This window comes from Cervus canadensis, chromosome X (genome assembly GCF_019320065.1).
Source record: "Cervus canadensis isolate Bull #8, Minnesota chromosome X, ASM1932006v1, whole genome shotgun sequence".
Taxonomy (NCBI): Eukaryota; Metazoa; Chordata; class Mammalia; order Artiodactyla; family Cervidae; genus Cervus; species Cervus canadensis.
The window spans coordinates 16,314,328-16,341,917 of record NC_057419.1 but is presented as its reverse complement, the minus strand read 5'-3'; the positions used below and the strand labels follow the sequence as shown (position 1 = coordinate 16,341,917).

Here is a 27,590-nt window from a genome sequence, read left to right as displayed (position 1 = left end):
ATTGGCAGCCATCATGTGAAGCAGGGCAGTGAATACTTAGACACTACTGTTGTACTGCCATTGAGTGAAGTTTTAGATTCATTTGTTACAAATGGAAAACCAATTTGTATGGCTTCTTTTTCTTAGGGCTCACTAAGTAAAGTTGAAATATCAATGAAATGCAGAATGCCCTCCTAAAAGTAAACAAATAAAAAGAAACAAAAAGAAGGGAAAACCATTGACTAAAAAACTGTGGGTTTTAAATAATTAACTAATATTTTAAAATGTCAACAAATAGTGCATCTTTGAGGGGAATATCATATAGGAAATAATGCCTCTGTGTCCTGGATGTCCTGAACTGCCTATTTGCAGTGTTCCCCTCATTGTTCTCAAAAGTACACTTTGGACATTTTTTGACCAGGTTTAAGACAGAGAAGAATCTGTAAGTCAAAATTGTCTGGCATTTTTGCCTAAAGATTTTGGTATGAGAAAAGGAAAGAAGTACAATGTGTATTGAATTCCATGAATAACTCATTGCTGCTTAATATAAGGTTAGAATTAGAAATTTTATAGGCTCTTACCTCGTTTGAGAGAAACAGGTAAGATTGAGGGTTCTGTAACGATTTAGATAAGACTTTCTAAAAAACGTCGGGTGGGGAGTGGCTGGTTATACTACTATAATAACTTTAGCAGTAAATTGTCATTATTTATGAGTTTACTGGGGCTGGCCCTGAGTTGGCAGCTTCATGACTGTTACTTCGATTTAAGTCGTCGTTTCTATCCTCTTTTGTCAGCTGAGGGGGTCCAGGTGCCAGGTTACCTAAGGTTATGTAGCCAGGGAGAGGCAGATCTGGGTTTGAATCAGCAACTCTGATCCCTAAACGCCTGTGCTTTCTACTACATCTTGTTATTGAAAAACATATCAAAAGACTTTAACTGTATTAGTTAGTTATTGCTGTATAACAAAACACTCCTGATACCTAGCATTTGAAAACAGCACACATTTATTATCTCACACCTGTACTGTGGATCAGGAAACTGTGCTGTATCTTCTGCTTCAGGGGCTCTCAGGAAACTGTAATCAAGGTATTAGCTAGGGTTGCAGTCTCATCAGAAAGCTTGATTGGGAAGGGTTCACTTCCAGGCTTACATGATTGTTGGCAGGATTCAGTTCGTCACAGATTGTTGGACTGAGAGCTTCTATTCCTTACTATATGAACCTCTCCAGAATGGCAGCTTGCTTCATCATAGCATACATGTACTACACAAGTTGGGATGAATTTTTTTGCTTTTGTATCAACTTTGAGGAATTCTCTATTTCTTTTCAAACTTAATTTGCTGTTGGGAATTACAAAATAGACAAGTGTACATCCACTATTTAAAAAAAAAATCCACCAGTGTTGGAACAACCAAAGTCTTACCAGTCCCATTCCCAACTCCCGATGACCAGAGGTGGCAGCTGTTATTGGTGTGTTTCCTTCCAGACTTTTGAAAAATGGAAATTGGAAGGTGAATTAAAATATTCTTCATTGCTGCTGGAAGTTTAGGTGAATTTTCTCTTTTGAAAATGGGTTTTTAACATGTCTCTCCCCCTTGTTTATCTTCCTTCTGTTCCAAAAAGTTCGTCTTTGATGATAAAACAAGGCTTGTGGATCGAGTCAGGCTTAACTGGCAGTATGAGGAAGCCAGAAAGAGGTAAGAAGCTCCTTTTTCAAACTTTGCCTTCTCCTTATTTCCTTTCTCCTGTGGGAAGAGGTTTTATGGAGTTTCAATGTGTGATTTATCCACATCTTACCAGAAAGCAATGTCTGATAGAGTATAGAATTACGGTTTACGTGTAGCTTCTGAACACATGTGACAAAATTTCACATGCATTTAAAATAGGAACTTCTCAATATTGCAAACAGTTATAAAGACGGGATTTAATAAAAATAGAGACTTTTCGGGCTCTCTTTATCCTCTCAGGGAATTCAGAACTCCCTCCTTCCTTGCCTTCTAACTGAGCATCAGTCCCTCAGACCAGCTTAAGCATAACTGTTTTTTTTTTTTTTTAATATATATGGCATCTCATTCCATAGATTTAACAGCAAAAGCCATATATCTTGGTTTCAAAGACAGTTTAATAAGGATTAGGTCAATGAGTGACAGCAGTACCTAATCTGTGTCATTCTGATGGAGAGAACTGAAACACAATCATGTCTGTTAACCTGTGCTGTAGGTTACCTGCCTTCTGAAAATTGAGACTTGACCTTGTTTGTGTGTTTCAAAATGTATCTCTCCCTCTTCCTTCCCTCTGTCCCTCCCTCCCTCCCAGTATCAGCCAGGGTTCAGGGGCAGCACCACCAGGTGGGTTGTTACCCTTGCAGGCAGTGTTGTTTAAATTTGTTTTATTGGGCTGTGTTGGGTCTTAGTGGCAGTGCACAGGCTTCTCTCTAGTTGTGGCACATGGACTCAGTAGTTACGGTCCATGGGCTTAGTGACTCTCTCTCTTGAACCTTCTGAAAAGAGTCTTAAATCCAAGCTATTCCAAAATCTGGGCTTCGGAAAGCTGTGGTGCCTGTCTTTTTCAAGAAGTTTCTTTAGTCACATATGAACTGCTGTCCGGGGGATGGAGGAAGAGGAGCAAATGCCAAGCAGGTCAAGGGTGTCCGTTCTGGAAGCTAAATAGTTGGGTTTGCTCGGTATACTGTATCATTCAGGGATGTCTGGAAATCCGCTTCATGGCCTTTTTAGCAAATGTAAAAATAGCATCCAAAGCAGATCATATGACTCCCCCCTGGAGGGCTGGCTGGAGATGACCCAGCCTCTACTCAGAGCCCCTCTGCCCGATCCTCCTGGCTCTTGCTCTGCAGGATGCAGTGATATGCTCGAAGAGGGCACTACACTTCCCCGTGGACCACTTCCCTGGCCTCAGGCAGCTGCTCTCTGGAGCTCATTGATGGCATTTGTCAGACGTTGTTGTCTCAGTATTGAAAATATTGTCTCAATAGTCCTCTGCTCCTTGCATGTTTCTGCTGCACCGTGTGGGTGTTGGAATTTGCTGTGTTGTATTAAGCCGCAGAAACTTGATGGGTGCTGCACTTAACGTAATTGTTACTGTTTGGCTGTGACATTTACCAGCCATAGCAAGGGATATTTTGGTTTTCTAGAGATGATGTTGGTACAGAGTGAGTAATCTTTTAAATATTGAGATAATAACATTTGGGCAGAAAGACCAGGATTTAAGAGCATTCTTCAGGGGAGGACACTTCAGAGGGATCATTCTTCAGGATACTGATGGAGTTCTCTTTCATCAGTATCTTTTAAAGGGGAGGAGTATCTCAAGTTCACCAGAACCTTGTTAGGAAAGGCACCGCAGTTGCAGAGGAAGGTCCTGTCCCCAGTGCCTCGACCTTTGTGGGAAAGTAGGGGCTTCTCCAAAATGCCTTTCTGAGCTGCCTTGGCCACATTTAGAGATCTGAGATCCGTTGTAAGGACATGCCAGGTTGGCTCACAATTGTTCTTTCCCCACTAGAACAGTGGTTCCCACTGGGTCAGGGAGTGAGGGAGGGGTGCAATGGTGGGACCCCCCTACCCCCGATGGGCTTCTGGCCACATTTACAGATGTCAGTAGTTGTCATAGCTCTAGGGGAGGCACCAATGGCATCAAGTGGGGAGAGACCAGAGAACCCTCCAGCCCCCAAGTCACTAGTGCTGGAGGATTGTGCTGTCTCAGCAGGCCCACATCTGCCTCATTTCCATATGGGTGACCCCAGCAGCTTCCTTCACAGCCATGGGCAGAGAAGCTGCCAGGTGTGGGGGGGGCGAGGAGACTACTTCTGACCAGCACCCGCCCTGTTCACAGACGTGGCATGGTTTATGTGAGGCCACGAGGACATATGAACTCCCCCACAGCTAACAGACATTGTGAGGACCTCAGTGAGTCTGCCTGGGGGTAGAGATAACCCCAGATAGTAACCTGTGGGGTGTGCACCTGCGTGCACGCACATTGCATATATGTATAGACACACAGGGTTCAGAAGCATGTTCAAATCTGCTTGTATGTCTATGTACACATGTAACACATGTATGCTTGCATTTATTTGTGCATATATAGAGAGCTTCCCTGGTGACTCAGACAGTAAAGAATCCTCCTGCAATGCAGGAGACCTGGGTTTGATCCCTAGGTTGGGAAGATCCCCTGTAGGAGGGAAAGGCTACCCACTCCAGTATTCTTGCCTGTAGAATCTCATGGACAGAGGAGCTTGGTGGGCTACAGTCCATGGGGTCACAGAGTCAGACACGATTTAGCATATATATATACCTGTGTGTTTTCCTGCTTGTTTTTATTACATAAATAATACATGAATACATTGTTTTTGTCAAAGATGCAATCAATAGAGACCTCCCATCTTAACTTCCTCTCTAATCCTACCTCCCACCATTAATGATTTGGTGTGAAACCTTCCAGGTTTTATGTAAACATTTAAGTAAATGAAACTCAATGTAGTTAAATCTAGTATATGATGCATAGCTTTTCTAATGATTATAACCATCCTCTCTGGATGGACTTCTCGATGATGCCAGTTTTTTTCTTTTCACAAATAACGCACGTCTATGTATAGGCCCCAGTCTTGCAGGAATGCCTGTTTCCTTGGACAGATACTTAGCAAGGAAACATATGGGTCTAAAGACCTTTATGTTGGAAGTTCTGATCGGTCCCACCGAATTGTCTTCCAAATGACCCATATGCTTTACCCTGCCACCAGTAGCAATGGAGAGCCCTGATTTCTGTGTCTCCTCATCCTGGTTAAATACCAGCATTCTTTGTACATTTTTTTGGAGTCGTGGACAAAGACATTCTGTGAGTTGTCACGTCCTTCCCTGGTGAAGGATGCAGGGAATCGTGTACTGATGGTGCAGATCAGCATACTTTCAGTTATTTAAATTTCTGAGTCTGAATTGTTTTTGCAGACAAGCACTCCTTTTACAACATGTTAGATTCCATCAGCCCCTACAGGATGGGGGTGACCCCCCCAGGGGATGTTTTTGGTTCTTGTGACTGGAGAGAGGGCACTGCTGGCATCCCATGTGGGGAGTCCAAGGATATTGCTTAACAACCCACAATACCCAGGACAGTCCCCCCAGCAAAGACTCAGATGGCCCAGAGTTTCTTGCTGCCTTGAGGAAATCTGATTCTTACGCTTCTTATCTTGCTCCGAAATCCCTACTGTATGTGGCAAGACCCAAGGGCAAGTCTTCCACTGACTCAAGGCATTAGCCTGTTCCAGCCATGCTGGCCCCCTCGGTGTTCCTCTTACACATTGGGCCTAACACCTGTCAGGCACACTTCTGATTTATTGCTGGAGGTTGGCACAGTAATGACCCCCTGAGATATCCACATCCTAATCCCCAGAACCTGTGGCTCTGTTGCCTTCCTTGGCAGAAGGAGCTTTGCAGATGGCCTCAAGTTAGAGATCTGGGGGTGGGGAGATGACACTGGATCACCTTGATGGTGGCCATTTAGTTGCTCAGTCATGTCCGACTCTTTGCAACCCCATGGACTGTAGCTCACCAGGCTTCTCTGTACATGGGATTCTTCAGGCAAGAATACTGGAATGGGTTGCCATGCCCTTCTTCAGGGGATTTTCCCGACCCAGGGTTCGAACCCAGGTCTCCCACATTGCAGGCAGATTCTTTATCATCTGAGCCACCAGGGATTACCTCGATAGGCTCAGTGTAATCCCAAGGGTCCTTAGAAGAGGGAGAAGCAGAGAAGGAGATGTGAGGATGGATGCAGAGATCAGAGTGATGCAGGCCTGTGAGCCAAGGAAAGTGAGCAGCCCTGAGAAACCGCTGCAAAATAGATTCTTCCCTTGAGCCCCCCGAATAATCACAACCCTGTCATTCATTGTTGACTTCTGTCATCTGGAACTGTAAGGTCTGTGGCCATACCACCCCGAATGTGCCCGGTCTCATCTGATCTCGGAAGCCAAGCAGAGTCGGGCCTGGTTAGTACTTGGATGGGACTGTAAGGTAATGATGTGTGTTGTTGTAAGCCTCCCAAGTTTGTGGTCATTTGTTAGAGAAACGAAAGGCAACTAACACAGTACCCTTGGCCCCCGCTGTTTCCTCTGCCTGCGATGGGATGTGTGGCCTCAATGGGTCACATGACCTCTGCTCTCCTTCTGTTCACTGTCAGAGACACTTTTCTCATCATTCTGAATAAAAGATCACTCTCATCCACCACCCCATCACCTTGATTCTCCCAGCAAACGTAACCAGCTAACCTGCTCTATACTTTATGCATGTGCATGTTAAGTCTCTTCAGTCATGTCCAACTCTTTGGGATCCCATGGGCTGCAGCCTGCCAGGCTCCTCTGTCCATGGGATTTTCCAGGCAGTAATACTGGAGTGGGTTGCCATGCCCTCCTCCCCAGGATCTTCCCAACCCAGGGATCGAACCTGCATCTCTTGTGTCTTCTGCATTGGCAGGTGGGTTCTTTACCACTAGCACCACCTGGGGAGCCCATACTTTATGTGTTTGCTTTTTTTATTGTTTGTTTTTCCCTGCAAGAATGGAAACCTCATGAGGGCAGAAATTTTTGTCCAGTTAGCTCATGACTAATTCCAACAACTAAGTGTCTGGTGAATATTTACTGAAAGAGTAAACAGGGGTCCCCTTAGATCACACGTGCTCTTTGGCCTTCACCCCTATGAACAGGCGGGTGGAAGGAATTCTTGGACCCAGGTCAGCGCCAGGTCAGCCGCTCTGCTCCTGGCTCCTGTCTCCAAAACCCTCGTCCTGGTATGAGCCTTGGGCTAATTCCCCTGGATTTACAAGAAGAAAGGGCCTTTAGACATGCATGCCCTTGGGGATCTCGTGGAGGCGGGTCATGGTCTCTTCATTTCAGAAACTGTGTTCACATGACACATCATCGCTCCCAGCTCAGCTTGTGGTTCCTGGGCTTTCGTGGTCATTCAGAAGGGCTTGTGGTCATGGACCACCCCGTCATGAATCCTCCTCTTGGGTGTTGGAAAAAACAGCTTTGGACCTGGGCCCTGAGGGATGTTGGAATTCTGGCTGCCCACGTGTTGAGGAAGAGCTTTCTTAATCAAGGGGGCACAGGGATCAGGGTGGAGAGTTGTATAATTGCAAGTTTCTTAGGGGGCAGGGGAGAACAACCCCAGAGAGAGTTCTCTTAGGCTCGCTTTATGGTCAAGGATCACTTAGGCTGTGGATCTTGGTATTTGATAGTTTGGTGCTTTCATTGGAGCTTCACCTGCTTAAAAACATCCTTGAGGGGAAAAAAAAAAACCATCCTTGAGGCATTCTTTTTGTTGCCAGGCTGCACCCCTCGAAGATTAGCTTCCTTCCCCTCTGTAAAACCTCCTGGGCTTTGCCACTTCTAAATGAGGAAAAGCTGATGCCTTGATGTATTTCCTTGTATATCTAGATTCGAGATTCTTTCTCAGAGTTGGGAAATCATCAAAAGACAATAAATGTTCTGGACAATGAGGGGTTTTATGTCTCTTCAGATTTAAAGGAAGTTTATAGAAGCAAAACTCATAATTCCAAACAATGGTATGATTTCTAGAGAATTCTCTAGACCAGACCACCACTGTCATGGTGACTAGTTTTGTTTTCAACCGTGGGTCATGTGCTCAGTTACTCAGTTGTGTCCGACTCTTTGGCGACCCCATGGACTGTAGCCCACCAGGCTCCTCTGTCCATGGGATTCTCCAGGCAAGGATACTGGAGTGGGTTGCCATTTCCTCCTTCAAGGGAATCTTCCCAGCTTAGGGATCGATTCTGTGTCTCTTGCGTCTCCTGCATTGGCAGGTGGATTCTTTACCACTTGGGAAGCCCTCTAGGTCATGTGAAGTATATCCCAAAAACTGTTTTCTTCCTTTTCCTTCAGGAACATCACTTTGGTTCCCAAGGCAGACCTTAGGATAGGAATATTTTCACACTATTGGTTAAAAACTTGAGAGAATTTTTCAAAGCCAGTTTGGAGGAACAAGTCTTCTTGAAGCAATCCTGATGACGCAGATGGCTCCTTATTTTTAACCTAAGAGTGCTTGTTCCAGAACTGTGCACAAACTGTAGCTGTTTCCATAGAAACACTTGCTGTCCCTGATAGGAACAAAACATTCGGCCCAGCCTGTGTCTCCGTGTCTCAGTGTTTGTTGCCAGGACGGGTCCTGTGCCGTCGCTGATGGAGCGTTAGGATTCCAGCTGAATTCGATCAGTCCCTTGGATTTTCCCTTCAGTTCTCCAGTGGCCGTGTATCTGGGTTTGGGAGTGGGGCACGGCCGTGAGAGACAAAGGAAACAGGCCAAGAGAAAGAAACCTGGAGACCATCTGCTTTCCATTTAAAGAAGTTATTCTGAAGCTCTGTTTGTTCAGAGGGGACAAGATGTGAGGGCAGGGAGGGGTGTTGGGGTATTTGTAGGCCTGTCTTTTTTTTTTTGATAAATTTTTAAAAGATTGTTTATTTTTGGCTGAGCTGGGTGTTCATTGCTGCATGGACTTTTTCTCTAGTTGTGGCGAGCGGGGGCTACTCTTTGTTGTGGTGCATGGGCTTCTCCTGGTGGCTTCTCCTGTTGCAGAGCATGGGCTCTAGGTACACAGGCTCAGTAGTTGTAGCACACATCCTTAGTTGCTCTGCAGCATGTGGGATCTTCCTGGACCAGGGATGAAACTCGTAACCCCTGCCTTGGCAGGCAGATTCCCAACCACGAGCCCACCAGGGAACGTAGGCCCTTCTTATACCACACAGCCTAGATTCAGACTCCATGAGTTTCCAGTATAAAGAGTCGAGCTGAATGGACACTAGTTGACCAATATTTAGTTCATTGAGGTAAAGTGATTTCACTGTCCATATGACTCAGATCTCAGATGAGACTGTGGTAGACTTTTGCTTTCCATTTAAATAGATATTTGCAGAAAGAAAACTAAAGAGAGAAAACATAAGAAGAATAAGTCTATAGCTGTAATTGACTTCTGAAGGCACGAGACTCTAACCTGGCATCATGTCCTAGAATCTGGCATTGGGTCCATCTTGTCCCCTCACCCTGAGTCAGGGCTGTGGCTGGCCTGGAGTTCCATTTCTGTTCCAGAAAGTGGCAGTATTTTAGGAACGTGCAAAATTATATCGTAGATCCCAGAATTGAGGTATAGATTCAAAGAACTGGGGATTACTCTGAATATGTAAAATATGCCTCAAAACTGTGCAATATTAAAAGTGCATTTTCTTCTTTGAAAAATGAAAGTCATATTTAAGATTTCCACATGAACCGTAAGGGTCCGAGCAGTTTCTGCCACATAAATGCAGGTTTCCATTCATGGTTTAATGGTGCCTGGGTTGTAACAGAAAAGGTGTTTGGGCAAAAATAGTAAGGGAAAAATGATTCATATTTGACTTCTGTCTACATTAGGCCTGTTCAGGGGGTGAAATTTAAAAATCACACGATAAACATGAGACCGGAATGCTTGACTGAGGACTTGCTTTCATTTCTTGACTATTCTGTGCACAGGGACGTGTGTCTTAAAGCATTTAAAAGGCATTTGTGAGAGGATATATATAGGCTATAAAAGGGATTACCTATCAAAAATAAAAATCAGTAAACTCAGCTGACTCTCAGGGAAAAAACAAACCGTCACCAGTTTTGCCTTGATCTTGATTCTCTTTGAAAATGAACTTGGGCAGTTCCCTGGCAGTCCAGTAGTTAGGATTATGTGCTCTCACTGCTGTGGTCCCATGTTCAATCCCTAGTTGGGGAATTAAGATCCCACAAGCCACACGGTGCAGTAAAAAAAAAAAGGACTTGGAACATTTTCTTTTTTTTTGCAAATTTTAATCATTACCTTGCTTTGTTTCCTTATATTTCATTCCACTGAGAAAATATGGTAGAAAACAGCCTTTCTGGAAATGGTTTTTCCCTTTATTTTCTGGAGTTGGAATGATGGCACTTGCAAGAGTAGGGTTCCAATTCCGCACTGCATATCAGCTACTGGGTGTGGATATAGAAGGGACATCAGAACTATACATTTGTTATTTAGCCTGAGGTAGAAGGTCTCTTGGATCCATTAACCCTAATACAGGAAGGGTCCTCCTTGCACATGTTCTTTTCTGGGCCAGCAGCACGGTAGACAAGGCTTATCGTTTTAAAGGTAAAGCCATCCTGCATCTTCCATGGCAAATATTCAAGACAACATTTGTACAAGAAATGTACAAGAAGGAATTCTAGCATTCTTGGTTCCTGGTATAGACAGACACCACATGCTTCTCTCAGCCTGGCTATGAGCAGACCCCAAATGTCTAACTCAAGATTATGGATCTAGAGAAAGAAATTACACTTTCTAGTCTATTCCAGTCAGCTTCCCTTGTGGCTCAGACAGTAAAGAATCTGCCTGCAATGGTTCGGGAATATCCCCTGGAGAAGGGAATGGCAACCCACTCCAGTGTTCTTGCCTGGAGAATTCCATGGACAGAGGAGCGTGTTGGGCTACAGTCCATGAGGTTGCAAAGAGTCAAACACAACTGAGCGACTAACACACACAATATATGCCAGTATCCCTCTAGATTCATAGGGAGCTCTGCAGTGATTTGCAGTGCCTTGAAATTTAATTATTAAAAAAAGCAACAAACCTCTGTTCTTAAGCACAGTGTGCTCATCTAGTGCTCAATACAGCCCAAACAACCTTTCCAGGTGGGTTACATTAAGTCAGCTTCACCCAAATTGTTTCTGCTACAGGAGGCACCCCTCACCATATGTCTGTCCATACACCTTTTTCTTGCGAGCTCTGGAAAGTTACAGTTTCTGTTACTGTTTAATCCTGGCCACTGTACTATTTCTTTTATACTCACAGTGGGCAGACCTTTTGAAATCTGCCCTTTGCCTCGTTTTCCTCTCATAATTGAGTTTTTTCCTTATTCTTTGTTCTGATAGTGGATATTACTTGGGGGCTTTCCTGGTGCCTCAGATGGTAAAGAATCTGCCTGCAGTGCAGGAGACTTGGATTCTATCCCTGTGTTGGGAAGATCCCCTGGAGAAGGAAATGGCAACCCACTCCGGTATTCTTGCCTGGAGAATCCCATGGACAGAGGAGTCTGGCGGGCTACAGTCCATGGGGCCGCAAAGAGTCGGACATGACTGAGTCACTTGAGATTTTCCTGGAAAAAGCAGGATTATCTAGGATTGGATCTCCACCCACCCTCAGCAGCTTGAATCCCCATGCAGTGGTGGCTAACCTGGAGCTGGCCAATGCAAATGGAACCTTGATCTCCTCACATGTTAACTTCAGAAAACTCAAAAGGAGTGCTTTTAAAAATATGTGTGCTTGTAGTATGAGAATTATTAGTATATATCACCAGGTAATACTGCTAACTTTACTTGGGCTCAAATAGGCTTTCCTGTATACATTGAAATGAAAAATTATGAGGACCCAATGGATTTGCTCTTTGTACATCTCTTTTATATTTATTCCTTACCTTTGACTTGGCTTGATCTACAGTAGAATGTTCCAAAAATTTCGCTGAGTCTAATGTCTGATTTGGTGCTAATTTATGGGTCTGCTTGGAGTGCTTCCTTGGGCTTCAGTTATATGACTGCCATAAATTTTAATTACACTAATTAGAGAGAGGTAGATGCTTAAGCCCAGTTGGATTCCTAACCCTGTTGAGCTGCATTTGTCATTAGTTTTTTCAGTGACATGGTTTGGCACCATTTTCCAACACATTTGCAGGAAATTGGTCTTATGTTAGAAAAGAATTTGCCTAATAAAGCTACCGACATTCAGCTATTTTCTTTACCTTTTTGAGGAACTGGGCTTGAGTAAAATGTGCACATTTAAACTATAACTTGTATACTCTTCTTTTCATGACTGGATTTTCTAATTGGTTTGGTGCTTGAAGAAGGTGGTTGTTGTTGTTTAGTCACTCAGCCATGTCTGACTCTTTGTGACCCCATGGAGGTCACACCATGGAGCACGCCAGGCTTCCCTGTCCTTCACCATCTCCCAGAGCTTGCTCAAACTCACGTCCATTGAATCAATGACCCCATCCACCCATCTCACCCTCTGTCTGTCATCCCCTTCTCCTCTTGCCCTCAATCTTTGCCAGCAGCAGGGTCTTTTCCAGTGAGTTGGCTTTTTGCAGCAGGTGACCAAAGTGTTGGAGCTTCAGCTTCTTCACTTGAAGGCGCCTTGGCCAATCCTTTTGTCAGATTGACTAGTCCTATGCTCATGTCTAGTTCAGGAGCAGCTCAGACTAGTACAGGGATATCCCACAGACCTTAACACATGGGCCAATGCCAGTTGACTGTCAGTATCTGCAAGGAAGCACAGTGTTGAGATGGATTCTGAAGTCTGGACCCAGCGAGGACACCAGCTTTGATTCATGACATGTGTCCTGAGCACCAAATGGGACAGTCTCAGAAGCACTCTTGCCTTTCTCATTTTAGTGAGGATCATCCTATCCCTGCCTGATGGAAGCCATAAGAGCTCCAAGGACAGTTTGCATTCTCCAGACCAGGCTGGGGTGCCTGAAAAGCAGCAGGTGTCACACTTTTGGCAAGAAGCACCTAGGAGGGCTTGTCAAAACCCGGGTTGCCCCACTCCATCCGCAGAGCATGGTGTTCAGCAGATCTGGGGTGGGACCTTCAGTTTGCATTTTAACAAGCTCCCAGGTGATGCTGAGGCTGACTCAGGGACCCTGCTTTGAGAACCACAGACTTGAGGCTAGAGGACTGAGTGCACCTGCCACTTAGCTGCCCTCACATCTCTCTGTGACCTCAGAGAAGTCATTGGATTTAGTTTTGGGCCCATGTGCCAACCTGTTTCTGGCACAGGGCTGGCTTCTGGTCAGGTCTGCAAATCCTTCTTTCTGCCCAGAAGCCACCCTCATCTTGAGCCACACATAAACGTAAAGGGCAAAAAAAAAAAAAAAAAGAGAGAGAAGAAAAAACGTAAAGGGCTTAAAACATCGTGCTCCTGCTTTTAGGGATGCTCTAAAAACACGGGCCACGTCTCTTTCACTTCCTCTGCCTTCAGCACAACCTCAGGAGACTAGTCTGTCTCCTGAGTGGGCCTGCGGGCCATTTGGGTGCACAGGGTGGGGGTGACGAGAGCTGTATTTCTGCAGCTTGAGGGTTACCCTGCGCCACATCCAGGCTCACTGCGACTTGACTCCCATTCTTTCATATACTTGCTGGCATGTTCATTTTCCATTTCACGCATTTAGCTTTGGTTGAGTACCTGCTCTCTGCCAGGCATTTTGAATGTCCTGCATGGTCGAGGCCTCTGGCACTCTTGAGGATCCTGTGAGGGGTGTGATTCTCTCCTGGGTTTTCTCAAGGTGGGCTCCACAGCTAGGCGCACAGAGACGGCAGGTGGCTGGAAGCATCTCTCATGCGTCTAGCACAGTGTTCAGCTACTGATGAGGGAGGGGGCGCAGAGAGAAATGAGTGGGCTCTGTCTCGTTCCAAAACAGCACACATAGGAAGCAACACCAGGCATGTGGGTGAATTGGGGTCTTCTTTGAAACAAACATGCATGCTTGCTCAGTTGCTTCAGTTGTGTCCAACTCTGTGACCCCATGGACTGTAGCCCGCCAGGCTCCTCTGTCCATGAAACTCTCCAGGCAAAAATACTGGAGCAGGTTGCCACACACTCCTCCAGGGAATCTTCTGAACCCAGGGATCAAACCCAGGTCTCCCGCAATGGCAGGGGGTTCTTTACCACTGAGCCACCTGGGAAGCCCTGCAATAAACATCCTTACCGTCATCCCTAATCTCATAGGCCAGGGCAGATGATGCAAAGGGCTTCCACATCAGGTTCGTTCCATCTCACTTCCAGATCCGTTATTTGTGCTGTGTGAGGTTGACTCAGTGCAGTCATTCCGCTATTGGTCAGAGTGAGTTTCTAGAATCTGTGTGATGGTGCTGAGACTGTGTGAAGACGTGGGTGTTTCATCAAGTTCGTGGATCTTCCCATGTCCCTCTCCTGCAGAGTCTCGAACATCCAGCAGCAGCTGGCCCAGCTGGAGAGCGAGTCGTGGCCGGGCCTGGCTGAGGCCGACAGGGACCGGCTGCAGCTCGTCAAGGAGAAGGAGGCCCTGCTTCAGGAGCTACAGCTCATCATCCAGCAGAGGCGACCAGCAGAGGACGTGGTGAGACTGGAGGAGGAGCGGCGGCGCCTAGAGGAGGAGATCCAGCGTGCCCGGGCCACGTCCATGCAGGGCGCCACTGAAAGGTGGGCAAGTAGCGCTGGAGGAGCGGCTGGCAAAGCCAGATTGCATGGCTGCCTGTGGTCACTGATTCCTCTGGCAGCTATTGCCTGGTGGAAGGTGGACAGAGCATGCACCTGCCCATCCTCCAGGGGTGCCAGCTGTGCTCAAGGCTCCAAGACTCCTGGTCCCTGTTCACAAGTGCGAGATGGTCGAGAAGGGGATGGAGGAAGGAAGAAGACCGGGGAACCCATGAGTTAGACCCTGCCTGCTCCTGCTGCAGGTGCCGGGTGCCCCACCCCTGTATTTTCAGGTCATCGTCCTGACCCACCCCATAGGAAAAAGTAGAGAGAAAACTACCTCCCACACTTGGGCAGTGGCTTTTTTATTTAGTGCTTGATCTTTGAATTCTGTAGATGTTAGAATTTCATATGGTTTTGCCTGGAAGAGGGCTTAAACACAAGGGACTGATTTGTTCCCAGGAATTCCAGTAGATTATCGCGTGCTGGGCATTTGTATCCATCTTCTAGTCTAGTCTCCATCTATCTGTTCATCCACGCACACCCATCCTCCCATCTTTAGGCCCATCTTCTTGTCTACTGTTGTCCATCCTAACTGCCTGTTCACTCATCCATCTGTCAGCCTGTCCATCCTCCCACCCCCGTATCCATCAGTCTATGCAGCTACCCACCCATTGATTTATCCATCCTTGTATCCACCCATCTATCCACTAATCCATCCATCCATCCATCCATCCACTCACCCATCTAGCCATCTGCCTACCCACCCATGTGCTGCACTTCCCCAGTGTATCAGGCGCTGTTCAGGGGGCTGGTGGTACATTTTCAAGCAAAACAACTCACATCTCTGTTATCTTGGTTTTTATGACCTGGATGTGCTTTTTAGAATTTAGTCATTCAAAGCTCAATCAGTTCGAGGGAACTAGTAGTTGCATTTCTTGTTAGGAAAATATACTTGCTATCTTTGAAATCCACCAGTGGACTGTTTTTGTACCTATAGGATTCTGCTTCAGGAAAAAAGAAACTGTCTCCTGATGCAGCTGGAAGAAGCCACCCGCCTAACGTCCTATCTCCAGTCCCAGTTACAAAGGTGAGTAACTTGATTATCATATTGTAATGATGTGGTCATGAGCTTCACAATGCCCTTTACCTTGGTTTTCTCTCCCAGAACTTAGATCCTGAAGTGGTTGTAAAGACAGGACAGAAAAGTGGATACATGATATTTTTTAAGAAGAGCTGCTCATATCATGTATGATCTAGGACTCTGAGGAGAACCAAGTGGGACTTCAGAATAACAAATCTAATATCAGATTTGCCCAAGGATTTTGTAGCTCACAGCATCAGAAAGTGTATATATTCATGTACATATATGCACACGTACATTTTTATCTCTTTAAGGCACAAATACCTTTAAGATGTGGATGCTCAGTAATATATCTGGTTTTCAAGTACTTAACTGTATTGGAAAGCATTGTGTTAAGGGCTTTCTGTGTATTATTTTCTCAGTTCCCCTCCTAAGAGTGCCTTGAGGCAGGAACTGTTCTCATCACAGCACTCCCCACCCAAGAAAGTGGGTGGCTCAGAAAGGGCAAAAAGCCCTTGACCAAAAAAGACCTTCAGCTAGTCTGAGTTTGAGCTGAAACTTAAATTCAGGCAAGAGTCCTGAATGTTAACCTGTGTTCTCTACTGACATGCACAGAAACAAAGGAAATAGTCACAAACTCAAGGGTGGGGAGTGGGTGTCTTAAACAGCTCACAGGTGGGGTTGATGAGCACGAGGCAGGGTTTTGCTCCTGGAGCATCCCGGAGGCTGGCCTCGGGTGGGGTCAAGCGGGCTCCAGCCATGGGCTCCAGGCTGCTCTTCTCTTTTCAGCCTTTCTGCCAGCACCCTGACCATGTCCTCGGGGAGCAGCCGTGGCTCCCTGGCCTCCAGCCGTGGCTCCCTGGCTTCCAGCCGGGGCTCGCTGAGCTCTGTCAGTTTCACCGACATCTACGGGCTCCCACAGTACGACAAGCCTGACACCGAGGGCGGCCCGCTCCTGCGCTTCGACCTCGTGCCCTTCGACTCCCTGGGCCGGGATGTGGGCCTGGCGGACACCGCGGGGCCCCCGGGCCTGCACAAGCCGAGGCGCTCGCTAGACACGCCACAGTCGCTGGCCTCCCTGTCCTCGAGGTCCTCTCTATCCTCGCTGTCCCCTCCCAGCTCGCCCCTGGACACGCCCTTCCTCCCGGCCTCGCGAGACTCGCCCCTGGCCCAGCTCGGTGATGGCTTTGAGGTGGCAGGCCTGGGCGCCCTGGACAGGCTGCGGGCTCAGGCCGCCACCGTGGGGGATGAAGACCTGCCAGGCGCTGCAGCCCTGCCGCCGCATGGATGCCCCGGGGACGGGGAAGGATCTCATGAGCGAGGACCCCAAGTGGCCACTGCTCCCACAGCTGCAGGTACCTACCGATGAGTCCCATGGGTGCCCCGGGTCGGGAGGCAAGGTTCCAAGCTCATTGAGGACGCCGTGTGCAGGGAGGCCAGCTGCTCTGCTGTGGCCTCAGGGGCACTCAGCTTAGAAGGACCCTCGATGGATGGTCCTCGATGACAGATGAGGAAGCCTGCACGCCCACTCTGCCTGCGTGCTTTTGCTTTTGTCTCGTCCCTGGTCCTTGAAATGTCATGGAAACTGACAAAGTAGTCTTTCCCAGTATTTTGCTAGTTTTCAGAATGTTAGTTGTTATAAATAAAGATAAGAACCACATGTTCCTCCACATTGGGAGCCTGATAAAGAAGTAGTCGGGCCATAGTGAAGCTCCCAGGGAGTGTGCCCAGATGGAGCATTTCTGAGTGTGCCCACCTCAGACCAGCACGGGGGGCGGCTGTCAGGCTACAGCCTCCCCGGAAATCTCTCCTTCCTTTGGCCCTATGACTTCACTCTTTATCCTTTGTTCTTGTACCATCTGTCATGGGGGAAGTGAAAAGGCATACCTGTGAGCATCAGTCCTTGCTACCAAGTCGATGTCTCTGATGCTGTTCAGATCAGGAAACACGCAGCCATGAGAATTCCATCTGTCTAGTTGCTGTCAGTTCAGCTTGTCAACATGTAGCCCACGTGGGAAACCAGTCTGCTATTTCAGAGGGTGTTCTGGCTGACGGATGGTGCACAAAGCCGAGCCTGGGCGTCAGCCCTCCCTCTCTTGACCCCATGTGCTTTTGTGAGCCAGCCTCCAGTGATTTGAACCCACTGCATTTTTGGAGAAGATCAAAAACCGCCGCCCATTTAATTAACTTCCATTTGCATGGCCAAACTGTTTTCAGACATTCCATTCAGGCAAACAGCAGCTAATTTGTGGAGCACAGTGGATCTCAACCAGGGGTGTTTTTGCCCCCTAGAGGTACTTGGCTATGTCTCAAGATGTTTTCAGTTGTCATAGCTGAGGGGCTGGTGGCGGCGTGGGGTGGGGGGGGATGGTGGTGGTACTACTGGCATCTGGTGGGTGGAGACCAGCGGCACTGCTCAACATCCTTCAGCCCACGGCACGGCCCCCTCTACAAAGAATGATCCAGCCAAGGTGTCTGTAGTACCAAGACTGAGAAATGCTGGTCCCATACTGTTAAGCGTTTAGTAGCAAAGGAGAGAGAGAAAACGTGAGTACAAACCCAAGGTAGTGGAAATGGCTTCAAACTAGCAGCTTAGACCCAAACCCTGTTCCCTGTCCTGTTGACTCATTAGCTGTGTCACCTCGAGTGCATCTTTGAATGGGGCTAAGTCTCACCTTCGTTGCCCTTAAATGAGGTGATCTTTGTGGACTCTTCCACTCACCACCATTCTGTTACCCATCAGTTCTTCTTTATGTATAACCATGTTGGGCTTCCCTGGTAGCCCAGCAGTAAACAATCTGCCCTCCAAGCAGGAGACATGGGTTCTATCCCTGGGTCGGCAAGATCCCCTGGAGGAGGAAATAGCAACTCATTCCAGTATTCTTGCCTGGGAAATCCCATGGACAGAGGAGCCTGATGGACTGCAGTCTGTGGGGTCACAAAAGAGTTGGGCACGACTTAGTGACTAAACAACAGCAGTGCTAGTTATTCAGTTCAGTTCAGTTCAGCCGCTCAGTCATGTCCAACTCTTTGCAACCCTGTAGACTGCAGCATGCCAGGCTTCCCTGTCCCTGTCCATCACCATCTCCCAGAGCCTGCTCAAACTCATGTCCATTGAGTCGGTGATGCCATCCAACTATCTCATCCTCTGTTGTCCCCTTTCCTCCCACCTTCAATATTTCCCAGCATCAGGGTCTTTTCAGATGAGTCAGTTCTTCAAATCAGGTGGCCAGAGTACTGGGGCTTCAGCTTCAGCATCAATCCTTCCAATGAATATTCAGGACTGATATATATGTGTGTATATATATATATATATATATATAAAATAGTTTCTTGTAACATTTATGTTTTTAACCAGAGATCTAGTATATTCTTAGGCAGTCCTGGAGCTTTTTGGCATCTCTTATTTCAGTGTCTTCCCCTCTGTGTTTGCAAACACACCTTTCATATCCCCATATGTGTCATTTCTGTAATTCATTTGTTCAGAGGAACTTTATTCACTTTGTTCTTCATTATAATCACAGGTTCAGTGTTCTATGTTTATTCCTGTGATTCAAAAAAGAAAATACAAAATAAGGATTGAATTGTGCATCTGTTGTTGCTTGAGCTTACTTTTCTCAGTGCTCCCCGCCCACTTCTGGTGGCACAGTGATCCCTGGGTTGGGAAGATCCCCTGGAATAGGAAATGGCAACCCCCTCCAGTATTCTTGCCTGGATAATTCCATGGAAAGAGGAGCCTGATGGAATGCAGTCCATGGGGTTTGCATGTGTCCAAAGAGTTGGACCCACCCATACCACCCATAACAACGTTTCTTTAAAGGTTGAGATACAAGAGTGTCAGTCTGTGTATGCAGAAAGTCCACACAAGGCCAAACACTCCTTTTGGTCCAGGATAAAGCTAGGGTGGGAAAGAGAAGAGCTGACTTAATTTCTGATCCTGACTTGCTTTTCTTTTCCACTTTGTGATGGATGTTATGATGCTTCACAATTCTTAGACCAAGGGCTTTGCTTCTGGCGTGGTCAGATACTGCCATCTGGTGGTGTATTCGTATATGACACTCTGAGTAGAATTATTCAGATTACAAATTACTTAAATTATAAGCACTTCACAGGTGGCGCTAGTGGTAAAGACCCCGCCTGCCGATGCAGGAGATTAGAGACACAGGTTCAATCCCTGGGTCGGGAAGATCGCTTGGAGGAGGGCATGGCAACCCACTCCAGTATTCTTGCCTGGAGAATCCCGTGGACGGAGGAGCCTGGCAGGCTACAGTCCATAGGGTCACACAGAGCCAGACGTGACTGAAGCAATTTGGCACACACTCCAATTACAAATACCCCTTACAAACTAGAAGTATTTGACTCCTTGAATGGGTCCTGATGGGTGCTCCATGAGGGGCTGGGTTGGGTAAGCAGCCTGAGGCATGGACAATGGATGACTCCTGGCCTCCCTTGATCTTTGGGAATGCCCAAGCCTAGCGTCATCGCAGCTTCATAAAGTTGGTGAGGATCTCAATACTCATTAAATTAACCCCGCCCCTCATTTATGATGCCCGAGGTCACGTAGTTCCCCGTAGTCTCCAGTCTAATAAGAGTACGTGTTTAAGTTTGACTCAAGCAACCTTTAACAAGATAAAATTTTAGTAACACAAAATTCACAATCACCCATTGGGTTTTAAATCAGTGTGAGGAGACCGAAGGTGGGGCAGGAGAGGAGGAAGATAAATGGTCATCTTCAACAGTTTTTACATGTTTAGTACAGTTTTATCTTCCCCAAATTTTAAAAGTCAGATATGTCATGATTTTGAAATCCATTCCTATTTTCATTCCCACTGGTATTTGCTAATGTAAATCCATAAATATGTTGACTTTATTCATCTATTTATTGATGTTTTTATTACATTCTTTATCCTGTTTAAAATTGTTGGCTTAACTTCTACAGTGCTTTCACTTTCTGCTTTTTTATCTCTTTTTTCATGCGGCTCGACAGAAACGTTCACTGTAAGTCACTTTGGACTTGCCTTTGCCTTGCTGGTCAGGCTCTGTCACATCTTTGTTTAGTGAATCAATGTATTTAGGATGGTCAAGGCGTGGTCAGGAAGGGCATAGCTCATAGCTGTCCTTTAAAGTAGCTCAACAGTTACTCTTGTTATTGTCATTTCAATGGTATTCATCTGGCTATGAAAGAACTTTCTTAAAAGCTTGAGGTATTTTTTTTCCTCCTTTCATTTCCCCCTAGACTTTAATGCTTCCATTATTTTAGCATGTTAACTGGCAGCTTTGCCCACAATGTGATTTTCCTTATACTTTCTTACTTTTTGTCAAATGGTATTGTTGTCCTTAGGTCTCAGTGTTTGTCAGTCTGTGTTTCATGATGAAAAGTTCAGGGGCTTTAAAAATAAATGTGAAGAAGATTGTTTATTCCTTACTTTATTGGCTGCTCCCCACTGTCCCATCATTACCTTGAAGCCTGAGAGCAGATGGTTGGGGTGTGTAGTGTGGGGTCTGCCGTGTGCTTTTTTCTCACTCAAGGCAACGGAAGACCGTACTTCCTTCTTCTGTCAACTCCTGCATCTGGTTGCTCCATGAATGCACTAAACTCGCAATCACTTAGGATTAAGCCTTTCATTTCCTTTCTTTCTTCGTCCATCTTCATCACAATGAGAGAGAAATTTTGTCAGAGTCACGTTACCGGGTTGCCTGGAATTTGACTGGATTGTTTTGTGGTGTTACTTCCTTAAAGATGTGTAAGGCCAAGTGGCAGGACTGGGAATGGAAGTAGTGAGCAGTTGTGTTTGCTGGGGTTCCACGCAGCAACCTGAGGGCTTCCATCTGTAGTTCAGACCTGGGGGCTTTGGTTTCTTCCGTGGGGCAGGGATGATGAGCAGAGCTGGACTTGGGATTGGTGATCTATGATGTGTGAGTTGGTACCTCCAGCCACCCTGGGACCGAGTCAGTTTCTGCCTCTGACTGAGGTGGAGCCAGCGGCCCCTAAGATGGGTGCTACACACCTTTGGAAGGTCAGCTTTTATCTGCAGTTAACATCATGAGACCAAAGCCACAGACATCCACATCTGTTTTGTACCCCACTGAATGTGTTTGGGTTTAATTGTTCTGTGAATTAATAATTTGGTTGAAAAGAGAGTTGGTCATTGGTGGACTGAGGGAATGCACTAAGCTTATGATCACTGAGGATTAAGCCTTTCATTTCCTTTCTCTTTTCGTCTATCTTCATCACAATGAGAGAGAAATTTTGTTGAGAAATTCCAAATTTTGTTGAGAAATTCCCTCAACTTAGGGATGCACAGATGTCTAAAATTTCAATTTCTAGAGCTTAGATGCCTGAAGAAAAGTAGAGACCAGAGGGACCTGCGTGATTGACAAGAGGCATCGTGATGCCAGAGTGAGGCTCAGTTGGGGCTTCATGGTTTAAGGCTGTGTTCTAACCACGTGTGTCTCTCTCGAAAGCATGGAGGCTCCTGTGTCCATTGTCACATTCAGCAGAGAGTACTTGGTGCTATGAGGGAAGGAGTAGAAGGACTTGACGAAGTGGTAAAGGGGAGAATGTCAGTGGCTCTTGGTTAAAGTAGGTCTGACACAAAAGTAAAGCTGCTCAGTAACAAGACTGTCTAATCCCAGGAGAACCTTCTGGAAGCCAGTCTGTACCCAGGACTGCTGAGGAGGATGCTGCAGTCAGAGAGAAAAAGGGGCCATGCAGACATTGACAGAGGCCGAGTCTGGGTTGCATCTGTATATCCTCTGACTTGAAAGTCACTATGTTTTGTTAGGGGTGATTTTGATGATTTTTTTAAAAATTCTGTTTTCCGATCGTGAAGCAGTGTAGTCCACATTTCTTGTATGAAGTGTGGAGAATACCAGGCAGCATCAAAGAGGAAACACTGACCCTCCCAGCTCTCAGAGAACTTGCTGTCCTTCATGCCTGAGTGATCTCTCCCTGACACTCTCTCAGAGTGCCACCATGCCCAGGGCCTTCCCACCAGCCTCTGTCCTGTGTGCTCATTAAAGAGGTGAAAGGAGATTTATGGTCATTTAAAGAGCTTTTAAAGAAGTAGCCGGAAGCCTGTATCTTCCAGTTTTCATTATCAGAGGGTTCTCGAGCAGACTGTGGTTAAGCACACATCTGTGCGCATGCTGGCCTGTCTCTGCCGCTTTGTGCCTTTGTCTGTGCTGTGACCTGGCCTCCTGCACTGTCACCTCCTGAGCCCTGCCATGTCTCTTGCTTACAGCAGTGACCCTTCGAGAAGACAGCACCCAGAGGCTGGAGCAGAGACCATGCCACATGTCCACCTGCCGGTCTGATTACTCCCTGGCCAGTGACAGTGGCGTGTTTGAACCTCCCAACAAAAGGTTAGAAGCTGACCTTCTCCCCTCCCTGGGCTCACTTCCCAAAAGACAGCCCTGCCCATACCTGTCTGGCTTGACACTGTGTGTGTCTGTGGGTGCAGCTCTTCTACTTTCTCTCCACCCAGGAGGGGGCTCTTAGCATTCCCAGGGAACCCCTCTGCTCCTGGTTGGTGTCTGGGGACTGGCCTGGCTCCCTGTTTCTAGGACGACTGCTCTCTCTCCAGCCCTGGGTGGGGGGCAGTGAAAGGAACAAGCCCAGTAGAGCTGGAAAAGGAGAATCAGTGTGCAAGAGACACCTGCTTTTTTCTGGAAAAGATATTTACTTGAAATGGATGTCCATGCCTCTCCATCCCTCCCACTTTCCTCAGCTCAAGGAATCACTTTGCAAGGGCAGAACGATTCTGGGCTTTATTTTGTTTGAGACCTTTGATGTCATTTATTTCACCTCGGGTATCTGTACACGTTCATTTATTGTGTAGCATTTTAAAGGACATGTTTTTGAACTTTGTCCTAAACATCACATGTGGTCTTCAGAGGTATGCAGTTATTTTCTCAGAAATACCACTTGGTCGGCAGGCACCCTGGGTGATGGCATCATGGATCCTGGGGACCTGCCATACCCTTTAATTCACTTTAGAGCATTTATTTCAGTCCCCACTTAATAAAGCCCCTCTCACTAAGAAGCACTCCTAGCGGGAGTTTCTGCTGAGCCTGCAGTAACCACGTCCCATTGGAGTAATGGGTCCTTTTCTGATTGTGTTCAGGAGTGAGGATGCTGACGAGCCTGTTCGTGGAGATGCTTGCAGTAACGAGGGGCCCCAAATCTATGTTGGATTTCTGTGAGTACAGAAGACTCCCTGTGAATCGTGAAGATGATGGGTAAATTGGGGCCCACCTGCCAACTCAGAGCTCCGCCCACAGGCCAGGAGGGATGAAGGGACCTGTGTAAGCAGCTCCATTGCTGTCCTCCGACACCAAGTCAGAGCTGGGGACTGTCACTCTGTGGAGCCCAGGGAGATGGGTGCTTTGCAACACGAAGTGTTTGAGATTCTAGTTACAGTTTCTTTTTTTTCTTTTTTTTTTTAAATTTTTATTTATTTGACTACAACAGGTCTTCGTTGTGTATGCAGGCTCTTTAGGTGTGGCATGCAACTTCTTGGTTGCAGTATGTAGAATATAGTTCCCTGACCAGGGATCGAACTCCAGCCTCCTGCATTGAAAGCATGGAGTCTTAGCCACTGGACCACCAGGGAAGTCCCCTAGTTGCAGTTTGTATCAAGGCGATAACCAGCAGTGCTCAGAGGAGCAAGGCAGGATGTTTACATCCCAGCAGCTTTCTTTCACTCACTCTTGTCATCCTAGCCGAGTGTTTCTCAGTGTTGGCGCTCATGACCTTGGCGCTGGGTCCTTGGTTGGGGGCCATCCTGTGCACTCTGGAGTGTTCAGTGGCAGCAGGATCCAGTGGCCCCCCACCTCCACTTGATGTGACAATAAGAAATGTTCCCAGACTTCGCACTGGTCTCCTGGGAGTGGGGTGGGGGCCACTGCAGTAGTTGCACCAGAAGGATTTGTCCACCTCAGGGAGTTTGCAGTCTGTGAACTCGTGTTTTATTTTCTAGGCTTGACAGGGCCAATGAGTGTCTCCTTGTGAATGTGCTCCAACTGAAGAACTTTGCTGGGCTGATGGTAAAGGAAGACTGCAGAATGTAAGCTCCCCCAGGCCCTCCTCCACACCGCACCGCTGGCTGACCTGTACTGCTTGACTGTTTGGGCAGGGGAAAAGACTGTTTTAGAACCTGAATTCAGAATAAAACGCCAGGGCATGTCTGTCTGAAATAGAAAAGATTGTAAGTTTTAAGAAGAGGCTGGTTTATTATTGGAAGCAGGTGGCATTCAGGGAGCCAGCCTGGTTATGTGTGTGACCATGATGAGAAAGGGCTGTGTGCCCTTCATTGGCAGCCTTTGAGCTTAAGATGTCCCTCCTGGTCACAAGGCTTAGTGGTGACAGTACTCAGCTCTTGAGACCAGATGAGGTGCCAGAACCGGGAGAAGGAAATTCGAGTTTTCCCTAGCGGGAAGATGGGTGCCCGATGGGTGGGAGGGGGAGTCCCACTTACCCAGGTGGGTGAGCCCCCACTGTGATGGGCGTTCAGGCCAGACGGCGCCCTCCCCTTCCATGAGTCATCTTTGTAGACTGGCCTCACAAAGCCCTTGGAAGCAGCCTGGTTTTTGGTGGCTGAGGGTTTGCGGTATCCACTGATGCTTGAGCGTCTCCTGGGTGCTGGCTTCCATGCCGGGGGTGAACAGGGCAGGGAGCACAGCCTGGCGCAGCAGGCAGAGCTTAGGGAGGGAGCCAAGGGGCCATGGAGAGATCATCCAGATTTTTTCCCACAAAGATGGTGAAAGCAAAATGTCCATTTGAGTCCCTCTCAAGTCCTAACCACTGACCTGGAAGTCTTCCCTTTGTGAGTGGGTTTTCTCCCCCTAATCTCCAGGGGCATGTAAGTTCTTTGGCCTTACTCTTAGTTGACAAAAAGAATCTTCTCCAAAAGACAGTAAAACTCTGCATATGGGCAGTGAAACAAGCTGGCTTATCTGCATGCTTCTGTGGTCCACGAGTGTCCCATGCAGCTGTGTCACTAAATGCTGCCTCCATCTGCTTTTTTCCTCCCTCTCTCGGTTGCAGACACATCCGTGTCTATCTGCCCCCGCTTGACTCCAGCACACCAAACACTTACTGCTCGAAGGCTCTGGAATTGCAAGCCCCCCTGGTATTTAATGAAGTGTTCAGAATCCCTGTGCATTCAAACATGGTGACGTTGAAGTCTCTTCAGTTATACGTGTGCTCCGTGAACCCACAACTGCAGGAGGAACTGCTGGTACGGCCCGTCCCTGCCTCCTCCTCTTCCCTCCCTGCCTGCCTGAGTCCCGTGGTGGGGCGCTGATAAATTGTCCTGCTGTCAAAGGATCTCTGTCGTAGGGAGGAGAAAAAGCAGTGATAAAACCCCTTATCTTGTCAACTGTTTTGTACTTGTGTATTATCTCAACGAATACTTGTAAAACGTCTGAGTAACCACTTCTGAAGTATCCCCATCTTCAGTCACAGGAACTAATAAATAGGTCTGATAACCTTGGCAGATAGAACTATAGAATGGTCAGTTATATTTGAATTTCAAATAAACTATGGATCCCTTTTAGTATAAGTATGTCCCATGTAATATTTGGGACAGAATTGATATTTTTTTTTTTAATTTTTTTATTAGTTGGAGGCTAATTACTTCACAACATTTCAGTGGGTTTTGTCATACATTGATATGAATCAGCCATAGATTTACACTTATTCCCCATCCCGATCCCCTCTCCCATCTCCCTCTCCACCCGATTCCTCTGGGTCTTCCCAGTGTACCAGGCCCAAGCACTTGTCTCATGCATCCCACCTGGGCTGGTGATCTGTTTCACCATAGATAGTATACATGCTGTTCTTTTGAAACATCCCACCCTCACCTTCTCCCACAGAGTTCAAAAGTCTGTTCTGTATTTCTGTGTCTCTTTTTCTGTTTTGCATATAGGGTTATCGTTACCATCTTTCTAAATTCCATATATATGTGTTAGTATGCTGTAATGTTCTTTATCTTTCTGGCTTACTTCACTCTGTATAATGGGCTCCAGTTTCATCCATCTCATTAGAACTGGTTCAAATGAATTCTTTTTGACCAGAATTGATATTTTTTAAACAAATTTGCTGTTTATTTGAAATGACAGTTCACCCAGATGCACACTATTTTATCTGGCAACCTTGGAACTGGGTGGGTCAGCTATCCATCTTTATCTAGGCAGCCAGGGCAGGGCTTAGAAACCAGGCTGCTCTCTTTCCAAGGTTGGAATTTTCCCCCTTAGTCCCACTCCCTCAGTGTCAGAATTAGAGAAGAGTTCCACCAACCTTTTTTCAAAAATTCCTGTGAGAATCATCGGCTCTTCTAAGTGGCATACCCTGAGCCTGATCCACCACTTCACGTTGTCCATTCTCTGCCCTACTTCCCCTTCTAGCACTTTCTGATTGAGCTGAACCTGCAAGCAAGGAGCTGCCCCCATTAGATCCTTGGTGATGACTTTCATTTCACTGCAGCCTTTTTAGGCTTCCCTGGTGGCGCTAGTGGTAAAGAATCTGCCTGCTAATGCAGGAGACTTAAAGAAACATGGGTCCAATACCTGGGTCAGAAAGATCCCCTGGAGAAGGAAATGACAACCCACTCCAGTATTCTTGCCTGAAATCTCCCGTGGACAGAGGAGCCTGGAGGGCTACAGTCCACAGGGTCACAAAGGGTCAGACACAACTGAAGTGATGTAGCATGCATGCATGCAGCCTTTGAATAGCAGTGAAAAATTGTGTGGCCTTTGTGGTTAACATTAAAGGGTGACTTTATTTGATGCTCGTCGGTTATTAAGATGCAGTCATTCAGGACCTGTTGTGCTTTTTTTTTTTCCTTAAACACATTGCAGGGCATTGCTCAGATTAACTTGACCGATTACGATTCAAGCGAGATGCAGCTGCGATGGTACTCAGTCCAGGTGTTCACTGGCCCTGAGCCACCCCGGCGGGAGGAGGAGCGGCCAGGAAACTGTGCCGCCCGGGACCTGACACTGGCTGCTTGCGGGAAGACAGTAGGTGGCCCGGCTTTGAGACAGGCTCTTCCTGGTGACATTGTTTCTAAGAAACAGCTATGTAAATATGGACTTCCCTGGTGGTTCAGACAGTAAAGAATCTGCCAGCAGTGCAGGAGACCTGAGTTCAATCCCTGGGTCAGGAAGCTCCCCTAGAGGAGAGCATGCCAACCCACTCCAGTATTCTTGCCTGGAGAATCCCACAGACAGAGGAGTCTGGTGGGCTCTCCAGTCCATGCAGTCGCAAACAGTCGTACATGACTGAGGGGCTAG

General features: G+C 46.9%; 1 protein-coding gene across 4 annotated transcripts in view; it reads left to right on the top strand.

The window, feature by feature from the left end:
- Positions 1-27,590, top strand: part of WWC3 (WWC family member 3) — a 109,317-nt gene that overhangs the window by 67,602 nt on the left and 14,125 nt on the right. For all 4 annotated transcript variants that reach the window (XM_043459570.1, XM_043459571.1, XM_043459572.1 and 1 more), the window contains 9 exons: positions 1,601-1,674; positions 13,973-14,215; positions 15,210-15,299; positions 16,083-16,648; positions 22,538-22,658; positions 23,420-23,494; positions 24,275-24,361; positions 25,342-25,534; positions 27,156-27,317. In XM_043459570.1, coding sequence (XP_043315505.1) covers positions 1,601-1,674; positions 13,973-14,215; positions 15,210-15,299; positions 16,083-16,648; positions 22,538-22,658; positions 23,420-23,494; positions 24,275-24,361; positions 25,342-25,534; positions 27,156-27,317 — 1,611 coding nt within the window. The remainder of the gene's footprint in view (positions 1-1,600; positions 1,675-13,972; positions 14,216-15,209; positions 15,300-16,082; positions 16,649-22,537; positions 22,659-23,419; positions 23,495-24,274; positions 24,362-25,341; positions 25,535-27,155; positions 27,318-27,590) is intronic.